Here is a 12,589-nt window from a genome sequence, read left to right on the forward strand (position 1 = left end):
TGTATTGCACCATATTCATTCTTGGTTCTTATGGAGATAAGAAAATGTAATTGGTGTCACAGATGGTTTTGAGCTACCATATGGGTGCTGGGAACTAAACTTTGGTCTTTTGCAAGAGCAACAGGTGTGCTTTACTGCTGAGCCATCTATCCAGCATCAACTTTTTTTTTTTTTTTTTGAGACAGGGTTTCTTTGTAGCTTTGGAGCCTGTCCTGGAACTAGCTCTTGTAGACAAGACTGGCCTCGAACTCAGAGAGATCCACCTGCCTCTGCCTCCCGAGTGCTGAGATTAAAGGTGTGCGCCACCACCACCCGGCCCCAACTTTTTTTTTTTTTTTTAAAGAAAATAGCTATTCAAGATTTCTTGGCTTATTTGTTAGTATATGCCATTAACAGAAATTGTTATCTAAGTTGTGTACTTGATACTAAAATTCTCAATAGAAAGAAAATAAGAAAGAAAAAAAAAACAAAACAAAACAAAAAAAAAAGATACTAAAATTCTCTTATTCCTTTTAATGTGAAAAGGATCTGTAACTTTGAAACTTTATATATCAGAGCGCAAGAGCTGCTCTACTGTAGGATCCCAAAGCCAGAAGAGACATCCCAGATTTTACTGGAGGGTAGCTCAGGCTGGCTGGCTATTCATAGCAGTTTCTCCCAGAGACTAGAAAAAGCCAGGAGGATCATAAATCCAAGGGCAGCCTGGGCCACAGAGCCCATCTCAAAAGCAAAGGCACACTTAATTAACACAAAGCAGAGAGAAGGAGGTGGTAAAGTAGGAGCTTAAAATTGATGAAATGGTAATTGGAGAAACAGGAAATACAGAACTACAATCTGGCTACAGAAGAGAACACGTACTCAAGGGATGAAGGGAATGTTACACATATCCTCGGTCCTTAGTGTCATGGCTTTCCCATCATGCTTCATTCCCATCCTTCATTTTATTAAGCAGTTCTTGGCCTAAAACCAAAACAGGTCTTCTTTTCCTTATCCCCTTATGTGAGTGGCATAAACCGTGCCCACTTCTGTACAGATACCATGCCCACCCACCCATCTTCCTAGCCTGTTAGTTTTTGCTGAGATCTCATGTGTTGATGTCCTCTTGTAGGCATTCCTGCTGCCATCTTTAAATAAACATTCCCAGGACAGAATTTAGCACTGTCCTGAAAATTAGATCTGCCTATCAAAGGCCCATCTTTAGTACTTTCTCCATAAGGCAATTTGAATTTATCAAATGTTTGTTTGCTTTGGCTGTTCTTTTTTCTTTTTTTTTATTTTTTGAGACAGGGTTTCTCTGTAGCTTTGATCTGCCGGCCTCTGCCTCCCAAGTACTGGGATTAAAACTGTGCACCACCACTGCCTGACGATTTGTCAGACCTTAAGATGGTTTCTTTAGCCTCTGCTGATTGGCTGTCACATGTCCCACCTGTCCCAACTTTCTTCAGTTCTGCCTCAGAACTCCTGCTGGATCGTCTGTTCTCAGCAGTACTCAGTGCTAGCTTTACTCTCCTAATGACTTTGGATTTGTTGCTTCAGAGATTTCTCCCTTGTTTTTACTATCAACACACTCACTTCATTCAGTAAAATCTATTCACATTCCTGAGCAGCCTCCTGAGAGGAGGGGCTGACTGAAGCAGTGTCTATCACGGTAGTGTGTGGAGAAGCACTTCCTGCACTGTGACCATAGCTTGACGCACAGTTTCTGTATTGAACACAACAGCTCTCCATGTCCACTGGGCCGCCAGCTCCCCACCCCACCCTCAAACGGACACACTATGTGTTCATAGTTTCAAGAGGGCTATTTAGGACGTAAAAGGAATATAAAAAACTTGGCACATAATTCGGATAGAAACGTGAATATGAACAAAGGAAGCATACTGTGCTTGGAAAAATACAAAGTTCCTGCAGTTAAAATTGTGGAATGTACTTCTAACAACACAAGCAGAATTGCAATGTCCACTCTACCCATTTGAGAAACCAGAATCGTCCATTCATTGTAGAACGTGAAATGTGCTGGGTGCTCAGATATTTAAATGAAGGATTGATTTTTTTCTGTGAGGGACTACATCTGAGTAATCTTTACTATCTCTTTCTTTTGTGGACTACAAAGGTAAGAGTCAAAAGTATTAATCCAGGGTGTGGGGAGATAGCTTAGTCAGTAAAGCTCTTGTCTTGCAAGCTCCAGACAGAATCCTCATAAAAGAGTTGGGTGTGGTATCAAACACGTGTAAACCTAGCTGTGGTGAGCTGGGAAGCAGGGACAGGTAGAGCCATGGGACTTGCAGCCTGACTTACTTGACTTACTTGGTAACATTCCAGACCACAAGTGATTGACCCCAATCTCAAACAAAAGTGACAGGCATCTGAGTACCTGAGATGCCCTCTGACCTCCACACCCATGTGCACACATGCATGCACATACCCGCACAGCACATGTACTCCTTTCTACATAAACACACACACTCCTTCAAGTACAAAGTATTAACCTGGAAATTTTGTGGGGCAGGTACTGGAACTCAAACCCAGGGTTTTATTTATTTATTTATTTTTGGGTTTTTCGAGACAAGGTTTCTCTGTAGCTTTGGTGCCTGTCCTGGAACTAGCTCTTGTAGACCAGGTTAGCCTGGAACTCACAGAGATTCGCCTGCCTCTGCCTCCCAAATGCTGGGATTAAAGGCGGGCGCCACCACCTCCCAGCTCCGAACCCAGGGCTTTATGCATGCTAGGCAGGCACTCTACCACTGATCTGTACCCTCAGCCATAAAAATATTCGTCCTTACAATAAAAGTGTTCTGAACCAAGCAGGCCCATGCTACTTAAGGAAGGTCCTTCCTGTGAACCCGCTGGTGGATGTGGAGATTGGAGCTCTGGCTGAAGCCCTTCCCACACTTGCTGCACTCATAGGGCTTCTCTCCTGTGTGCACTCTCTGATGGATGAGGAGTTTGGAGCTCTGGCTGAAGCCCTTCCCACACTTGCCACAGTGGTAGGGCTTTTCCCCGGTGTGCACTCTGAGGTGGATGCGCAGGTCTGAGCTCTGGCTGAAGCCCTTCCCACACTCACAGCACTGGTAGGGCTTCTCTCCCGTGTGGGTGCACCGGTGGATGTGGAGGTTGGAGCTCTGGCTGAAGCCCTTCCCACATTCTCCACACTTGTACGGCCTCTCTCCCGTGTGGACACGCTGGTGGATGTGCAGGTTTGACCGCTGACTGAAGCTCATGCCACAGTCCTTACACTCATAGGGCTTCTCTCCAGTGTGGACTCTCTGGTGGATGTGTAGCTTGGAGCCCTGACTAAAGCCCTTCCCACACCGGTCACACTTGTAAGGTTTCTCCCCTGTGTGAACTGCGTGATGGACGAGCAGACTGGAGCTCCTGGTGAAGCCCTTCCCACATCTGTCACACTTGTAAGGTTTCTCATCCATGTGGACCGCTTGACGGACAAACAGGCTTGCTCCTGGGGAAGCTGGTCCCACACTGCTCACACCTGCCACTCTTTCCTTTTAGGGGGGTCTCTGATGTGAAGTTCTCATCACACTGACCACAGCGGCGTAGTTTCTCTGAAGTGAGAGTTTTCTTGACGAGATGACCATCTGGGTTGTGATAAGTGCCTTCCCGAAGTCATTACAGGAACAGGGTTCCTCTGTGTGCTTTCTCTGAAGACTGCAGGGGACTAATGGTGGCTTCCATCGACAGATGTCTTCACTGTCACAGTCAAAGGGAACGAAAGAGTCTTTGAACTGGACATTTTGGCAAGTTGTCTCACCAGGGAACCATGGAGGTACCCATTCTGTTACAGTCTAAGTTTAACTTGATTCTCTGAACAGTGGTCTATGGGATGACACCCACCCCTTATTCCTTTTCCCAATTCTTTCTTCAGTTACAATGAGAACTTTTTTCCTCTGAGTCTCAGCTTGGGACTTAAGACATACATATTTCTCACCTTCAGTGTTTGTGAAATCACTGACCGGCATCTATTTCAACATCTGTTTGTACTTCTTATTGGAGATTCACAATATAAATTCAACTCCCAGGTACTGACTGACTATTTTGATTCCAAAATCAGCCACTAGGAAAACCACTATAGGAAATCTGAAGTCTTCCCTCTCTCTCTCTTTAAATAATTTTATTTCATTTGCATAAGTGTTATGCTTGCATGCATGTCTATGCGCCACGTGCCTGCCTGGTACTCATGGAAGTCCGAAGAGGTCATGGGATCCCCAAAACCAGAGTTATGGATGGCTGTGAATTACCATGTGGGTGCTGAGAACCGAACTTGCAAGAGCCACGGGTGCTTGTAGTCTCTGAGTCATCCCTCCAGCTCCCTGAAGGCCTCTTGAAGACTCCACGGAACTGTTCGGCTCTCCTGGGAAACAGAATTCAGTGGTAAGAAGAAAGAATTCCAGAATAGGCCTGAACACTTGGTAATTTACTCAAAATTTAGCTTGCTTGCTTCTTCTCTCTCTCTTCCTTTCCTTTTTCTTTCTGGTGGTGCTGGGATTGAACCAAGGATCCCGTGCACGCTAGTCAAATACTCCAGCACTGTAGTATAGCCTCAGCCCTTACTTTGTGCTTATGTCTTTTGTTGTCATTGGGAGAGGGAAACCTGGGTTCAGAAGAAAGGCATTTCTTCTCCACTTTTAAGCAGAGCTGATAAGATATTCTTTAACTCTTGTGAAAGACCAGGAGGCCTTTACCTTGCCACAGTAACATTTCATTCCATTTCACTCATTTTTGACTAGATGCCCATTTAATCAGTCTATTCCTTTCATAACTGTTAGAGCTATAAGAAATAAAATAGAAATCTTTTTTGCCTGACAAGTTAGTTCTGGGATGAAAGACAGATACCATCCACAATGATAATACCAAACTAAAGCCTATAAACATATTAATACAATATACTGTAAGCCAGCCAGCCAGCTGTGGGAGCAAACCACAGGCACTGAGACTCAACCCTTTGTGCCTCAAGAGTTCAGAAAGAAAAAACAGGAAAAAAATTACAACGAGGAAAGAAAATGTAACCCATTTAGGGTAAGTTACAGCTCAGATGGAAGGGTCCTAGCAGCTGGGAGCCAAAGAATACCACAAGTCACACTGCACAACAAACGTCAATCAAGAGAGTCATTGGAAAGGAAAAATCCACGAGGGTGGCTGCCTCTGCTCGGGCATGAAACAGCAGAGAACGGAGCAGAAGGCATGGTTTAAAGAGTTTCTTGGAGAGTGGGGGTGGTCCTTTTCAGAGTGCAGCCTTCCAGGGTGGGGACTGGTGGGGTTTCAAGTTCAGAGCTTGGGTTTTGTAGGGTGTGGGCTGGGTTCAGCTAGTAGGGCAGTTAGGAGTATTCTGTGGGTGGAACCTGGCAGTTGGTCTTCAGCGAGAGGGGCCTGGCTACCACTGTGTCTCAAGGGGACACATTTAGGGAAACTGAAAGTAGCTCATAGTAAGAAGCAACAGGCCCCAAACTTCAACCACTCCTCTCATGGCGACTGTTGGCTTTAAAGATTGTGGTCCCTGAGTCAGGTCAAACTTACTCCAGAATAGCTGTTCCTCTGTCCAGAATGTTCTCCTTGCCGTTCAGGTCTCAGCCAAGCTGCTGCCTTCCTGAAGATGTACTTCCTTGACCATCAAATCCAGAGTGTGCTCACTGCCCCTTTCTGGGTTTAAATTATTCATTCTCTTTATGTGGCTTGTCTGTCCACGCTCTTGCCTTCACTCATTCCCATCAAAGTTCCCCAGCACAGAGAAGCTGACATTCATTCCCCAAGGCCTCACACAGGGCCTGGCACACAAAAGGAATCCAATTATTCAATCATTAAACGTCACGAGTCTCCTGTCCAGGATTTTGTCTGATGGAGTAATATTTCTCACACCTGTGGTGAAGAACCATTTTGTTGTTTTATAAGCATTTACTTTCAATTTCTATTGCTTATGCCTTCATGGTTGATACCAGCCAACAAGTCACACTGAGAAGCCCAGTGACAGAATGACAGGCGCTAAACGGAGCCCAAAGTTCAGTCGTGTGTCAGGAAAGTAGCTGTGTCTCAGAGGGCAGTGCCATCTCACAAGCTGGATTAGTTAAAACAGTTCTCACCCGAGGCTGAGGCGGCAACTCAGGAAACAGAACAACAGCCTGTAGGAGATATGGCTAACTTACTGTGGGAAAGGGGACTAATAGTCTAAGGCCAAGTGTAGAGGAAGGCCAGGGTACACATCTCCTACTCCTACTGGACAAACGCCACACTGTTTGGAGCTACAGCTAGGCCGTCGTATGATTTTCCACTTCTATTTCAAAGTCTCTCCTACAGTCTCTGGCGGTTCAGTTAGGGGTGGGAAAGAGGATTGCAGAGGAAACATGATGCCATTCCTGGAGTCATGCGAAGACGGCACAGTCTGCCACAGTGCTTTCCACATCGCTTCTGCCCGGTCATTCATTTCTATCCACTCCAGAACTTGCAACCTCAGACTGAGTAGCAAGACCCTTTCCTCCATCACGGTGGGGATTGTGGGAAGCATGGGGCCTTACGGGAGGCACAAAATAGAGTAGAACAGAGGAAAGAGCCAGGGCAACAGACAACTCCCAAGGCCACACCTCACCCCAGTGACCTACTTCCTCCAACCAGGCTCCACCTGGCACAGTTTTACCACCTTCTAATAGCCTCAAAGATCCACCAATGAAACATTCATGAGGCTAGAGCCCTCGGGATCTAATAATGCCTGGAAAGATTCATAAACTCAAGAAGTGTGCTTTACTAATTCCTAGAAATCTCTCAATTCCATCAAGTTGTCAAGATTAACCATCAATTGCATATTTTTTGTACGGACATAATCTGCTCACCAAGAGGGTGAGTTCTTTGAAAAAATGTTTTTTGTTTTTTGTTTTTTTTTTTTGGTTTTTCGAGACAGGGTTTCTCTGTAGCTTTGGAGCCTGTCCTGGAACTAGCTCCTGTAGACCAGGCTGGCCTCGAACTCACAGAGATCCGCCTGCCTCTGCCTCCCGAGTGCTGGGATTAAAGGCGTGCGCCACCGCCGCCCAGCTTGAAAAAATGTTTTTTTAAAATTTATTTTATGTATATTGGTATTTTGCTTGTATGTATGTCAATGTGAGGGTGTCAGATCCCCTGGAAATGAGCCATGGATAGTTGTGAGCTGCCACATGGGTGCTGGGAATTGAACCCTGAGTACTATGGAAAAGCAGACAGGGATCTTAATCTCTGAGCCATCTCTCCACCCCACCCCATCCCCAAGACAGGGTTTCTCTGTGTAGCACTGGCTGGCTGTTCTGGAACTCACTCTGTAGACCAGGCTGGCCTCGAACTCATAGAGATCTGCATACCTGTGCCACCCCTGCCTGACAAAAACTTTCAGTTAATAATCTTGTTTTCCCAAGGCCATTTAGCCTCAGATGTAGCATATACTAACTTTGAATGATCTCCAACGAGCTACAGTTTTGATCTTGGTTCTCAAAGGGCTTGGTGGCCAACTTCTGGCACTATTGTGAGTAGGTGAAGTCTTTAGGAGATAGGACCTAGTAGGAAAAATGTAGGCCACTGTGGGAGTGCCCTTAAAAATGATATATTGGGATCCAGGTCCTATCCCACATGAGGAGAACACACTCTTGTTTCATAGGTCCGAAATCGGGTCAAGCGCTGACAGACTAAAATGACTGAACTGTGAGAAGAAACTCGTCACTCCTTACGAACTCATTACCTAAGATTTTTCGGTTTTAGCAGCGAAAATGGAACACACGAGTGAAATGTCTGAAAGAAAAAAGTCAGCTTCCAGCCGACAGGGCAAAAATGCTCCGGAACCTTTCAGGAGAACCTGGATGCTTTAAGTAGGGCTCCACCCGGTGGCGAGGCAGTGTAGTGACAGCTAACGTGGAACTTCGCTGTCAGTGGACACTATACAGAGCCAGTCGATACGATTTGCTAGGTTAATACATTTTAATGCCCCAAAGCCCTTGTTCCCCTTTGTATTGCATACCCAATCTCATAGTGAAGGGTGACAATAAAGAGAAAAATCACATGGTACACGATCTGACTCTAGGCAGGTACTCAATGCCAATGTCCTATTTTGTTCTAAGAAAGAAAACCTGTGTCCAGCTCAGAGATGAGACATTTTTGGCGAAATTCCAAAACACCCTGAACTTCACCACATTCTCAGGCTGGGGCAGATTATTCGAAAGATAGTTCTCTAGGGCATGTCCATCTCCTCAGACTTCCCTAATTCTGTATTTAGGTTCTGGAATAGGCTTTCTCAGGTTCTACGTGTCTTCTCTAAACGTGTATTTCAGCTACCCAATACCCCTCCCCTGACCTCTTCTCCTCAGAAATCTAACCGGTTTCTAGAATGCAGGTGGCAGTGCTGCGCAGCCTAAACCTCAGTACCCCGGGGATCTCTCAGGAGTGCCTCGTGGTCTCCTGATGTCCACCAACACCATTTTTGGAAAAAGGCCAAGTCATTCGACTGGAGCGGAGAAGGCTAGCTAACTAACCACGAAGTCCTCAGATCCCCCCAGGCCAGAGCTCGACCGAGCAAGAGGAGGGTGTCCTCGGAGCAGCGGTTTGCTCTGTGGCAGGAGCCTGGCCTCCGTGGGGTGGCCTTGTCCCGGAGCGTGATTCGGGGTGCCGCGGCTGCTAGCACGTGGGGCCACGGCCACAGGGCGCGTTCCCAGCATCTGAGCCTGGCACCGGGTCGCGGCATCCCCTCGTCTGGACCAAGACACCACTGTCTGCCCCGAGGCAGCCCAGCCCTGCTCACCTCCTTAGGTAGGATTCACACATGGAAACACAGGACTCCGGGGCATCATCGAGGACTGGAACTACAAGTCCCAGCAGGCCGCGGGCGGTGAAGCGCTACTTCCGTGTCCACTTCCGGAGACGGTGGGCCACCGCTACTTTGGCGATCCAGCAACTTGGGGCCAAAGTGTGGGTCCTGCGTGGTTCAAATTGTTTTTAGCACTTTTCATTGCAGACACATACGAGTAATTTCATAATACCCAAATGTAGTTTTCATTTGTTAAAATGCTGCTGGAGGGAAAATAACCAGTATAATATCGTCTTCAACCTTAAAAATTTTCTGAAGCTGTTACTAACTACTCCAAGTGAGCAATGTAGTGCAAGCATGTAATCTCATGACCAGGGAGGCTGAGGCAGGAGAATCGTGAGTTCGAGAAGCCCATGTCAAAAATTTAAACAAAGAAAAGAATTGGTCACTGTATATTTCATGTTCTTATCTCTGGAGGACTGTTTTCAGATCCATGTTGTGCAGCCTGTAATTCTAACCCAGCACGTCTACTGGCCTCAGGAGTCCACGTTCACATGTACACACCCCTCCCTACACGCATCAAATAAATTATTTTATAAAAACCAACAATTTAATGTATTCGGGTATAAAGAACTAAAAAAGTAGATCATAAACTTGATTTAATAGATCAATGGAGCCGGGCGGTGGTGGCGCACGCCTTTAATTCCAGCACTCGGGAGGCAGAGGCAGGCGGATCTCTGAGTTCGAGGCCAGCCTGGTCTACAAGAGCTAGTTCCAGGACAGGCTCTAGTAACTACAGGGAAACCCTGTCTCGAAAAAACCAAAAAAAAAAAGATCAATGGACTCCCAGGTCAGAATATATATTCTGTTGTTGTTTGTTTGATTGTTTTGTTTTTCGAGACAGGGTTTCTCTGTAGCTTTGGAGCTTGTTCTGGAGCTCCCTCTTTAGACCAGGCTCGAGCTCACAGAGATCTGCCTGTCTCTGCATCCCGAGTGCTGGAATTAAAGGTGTGTGCCACCACTGCCCGGCCAGGAAAAAAAAAAAAAAAAAAAAAAAAAAAAAAATATATATATATATATATATATATATATATATATATATATATATATATATAAAAGCAAGAAAGAGGCACAATGATTGATGTCATTATTTCTGAAAGAAAATGTCAGCAAAGTTCTATGGAATTAATAGTGTTATTAATAGTGTTATTTTGTAGTTAAGTTTCACTTACCAAAAAGACTTCAGAATGCTTCCCTGGTGTGTTCTGTCTTCTCCCAAAAGGGTCTTCGGGTAAACATGTGTCATGCATGTCCAACCTGTAGCCCACATGTGCCCCTGAGAAGCTGTGTATGTAGCCCAAAACAAAACTCATAATTCTCAAACATGAGACTATTTTTGTAATTTCTTTGTGATTCAATTATACAGTTTGTCTGTTTATCTTCATGTGTATGTGTGTGGGCATTCTCTGCCGCCATGCGTGTGGTGGCCAAAGGACACCTTGCAGGAGTCAGTTCTTTCTACTATGTGGGTCCTAGCCATTGAGTTCAGGTTCTCAGCCTTGGCCATAGGCATTTTAACTGGATGGCCCAATTGCACCATTTTTGAAGGTGACCTTTGTAAATGACAACCAACTTTGGCTAAGGCCTAGTGTAACTGACAGACCATTTTCAGAGGCAGGAAGATTTTCAAAACCGTCTTACCCTGTCTTAGCAAGATTTGACAGTCTTTTTCCTTACTTCCTGCTTATTCATTCCGGATACCATGTACCTTGTCAGCATTCAAACATCCAGGGTCTCTTGAATTTTTGAAGATGTGTATTTTCCTATAAGACAGATTCCTGCCCCAACCCCATATGCTTTCCTTACCAATTGCGTAGTTGTCGCCGTTGTGGATGAGCTGTCATTTCTCTTTCTCAAGAGGTTTCTCTTTGTCAAACCTAATCTTTATTAATTTTGATGGTACCCATAGTTTTTCTTCTCCTGTGGAAACAAGAGCGAAACCCCTTCCCCAATGTAGCACATCTCCTGTCTTTCATTGTGAGGTCAACACATTCTTGAAATAAACCGGTTGATTTAATTCAGAAGACTTTTCTGTTACCCAGTGTCTCTCTACTGCTGTTGTCCCTTTCCCATTAATAAAGTTAATAAAGCATTATGTAACCTATTTCTGGGGGTATTTCCTACCCCTTTCTGTTTGTTTAACATATCTTTTATAGTTTCATTTGATCTTTCTATGACTGCTTGACCTGTAGGATTGTGTGGTATACCTGTAATATGCTTAATATTATAATAAGCAAAAAACTATCTCATTTTCTTAGAGGCATATGTTGGACCATTATCTGTCTTTATTTGTGCAGATATACCCATGATGGCCATAACTTCTAATAAATGTGTAATTACTGAATCAGCCTTTTCTGAGCATAAAGCAGTTGCCCGCTGAAAACCTGAATAAGTGTCATTGGTGTGGTGTACATATTTTAATTTGCCAAATTCTGCAAAGTGGAACACATCCATCTGCCAGATTTTATTCCTTTGAGTACCCTTTGGGTTAGTATCTGCAGGTAGTGGTGTTTGGTTATAAAAAAGAACATGTAGGGCATTTCTTTATAATCTATTTAACTTGTTGCTATGTAATAGAAAACTCTTTCTTTAAACCTTTGCTATTGACGTAATTTTTTTATGAAATTCTGAGGCCTGCAACACACTTCCAATTAATAATTGATCAATTTCCGCATTACCTTGTGCTAGAGGACCTGACAGACCCATATGGGATTGGATGTGTATTATGTATATAGGACAAAGCCTATTCCTGTTTCCACTTTGTACCTGAATAAATAATGAAGTCAATTCTATATCATCTGGTATAAATTCAGCAGTTTCAATATGCAAGACTACTCTTTACTTTCAACCATTATCACCTGCCAGAGTAGGTGATATTGATAAGTTTAGTGGAGTCTCAGTAGTTTACCCTGAAGCAATACCTGGTTGCAGGAAGAACCACCATCCGAGAACAGACCATCCAAAGGAAATGCCTAACGTTCCAACTCCAACGTAGTAGATAGGATTACCTGCCAGCACACTTACCAGGACACCCCTAGACAAATGTCCGCCAATCAGGGGTCCTGAACATCAGAAACCCCTTTACTACTATAAAAACCCAACTAACTGAATAAACTCTGTTTATTCCAATACGTTGGACATGTGGAGAGACCAAGTTTGCAAACTTGCATAAAATAAAGGCCCTTTGCTTTTACATATGGGACTTGATCTCCTTGTTGATTTTTTGGGAGACTTCGCGAGTCTGGGCATAACAAAAGTGACCTCTGAGATCCCTTGTCTGGGGATGGGCCAGGAAGAAAACAGCCAGAGTAAAAGAACCCTGTCCTTGAGAAAGGCAGAAAGTGGACCGTTTCCAACAGAAGTGACAATAGTTTTTATTCCATGATATAAAAAGGCTTTTGGTGGGAAAGAGAAGCTGGGGGTTGAACCATGGGGCTCATCGTGGTGAGAAAGCTCAACCAGAAGCCCCATGACTGCCTCAACTTCCCCAGTTGGTCTCTGCTGGATGGCTTCAGAACTGTCTTTGTTCTTTAGGAGGATGCCTCCCCTGACTGGCTACTCGGCTTTGCAGGACCTGGCCTCCTCAACAGGGTCTCCTCAGTCAGTTCTACTGGGTGTGTGTGAGCCCCTAATTCACTGACACTTTTTTTGAGTGCTGAGATTAAAGGCACGCACCACTACCACCTGGCTTTGTTTTGTTTTTTTAACTTGGAATTGATTCCAAGGGGTACTCTGCTCTCTTCAGGACCTGCTGTTGACTGTGTGAAG

The 12,589-nt window shown here is 44.8% G+C and overlaps 1 protein-coding gene across 4 annotated transcripts; it reads right to left on the reverse strand.

Moving 5' to 3' along the window:
• Window positions 1-494: 494 nt before the first annotated feature.
• On the reverse strand, window positions 495-8,830 carry Znf239 (zinc finger protein 239). 4 transcript variants are annotated; one of them, XM_038320936.1, is made up of 4 exons: window positions 8,756-8,808; window positions 5,527-5,865; window positions 4,251-4,363; window positions 495-3,702 (listed from the first exon to the last, which is right to left on the reverse strand). In XM_038320936.1, the coding sequence occupies exon 4, from the start codon at window positions 3,420-3,422 to the stop codon at window positions 2,817-2,819; it is 606 nt and encodes a 201-aa protein (XP_038176864.1). In that variant the 5' UTR covers window positions 3,423-3,702; window positions 4,251-4,363; window positions 5,527-5,865; window positions 8,756-8,808; the 3' UTR covers window positions 495-2,816. The 4 variants fall into 4 exon arrangements, with proteins under 4 accessions (XP_038176864.1, XP_038176865.1, XP_038176863.1 ...); XM_038320937.1 differs by lacking the exon at window positions 5,527-5,865 and having other exon boundaries at window positions 8,756-8,830; XM_038320935.1 differs by having other exon boundaries at window positions 495-4,363.
• Between the last annotated feature and the right edge of the window lie 3,759 nt (window positions 8,831-12,589).

This window comes from Arvicola amphibius, chromosome 2 (assembly GCF_903992535.2).
Source record: "Arvicola amphibius chromosome 2, mArvAmp1.2, whole genome shotgun sequence".
Lineage (NCBI taxonomy): Eukaryota > Metazoa > Chordata > Mammalia > Rodentia > Cricetidae > Arvicola > Arvicola amphibius.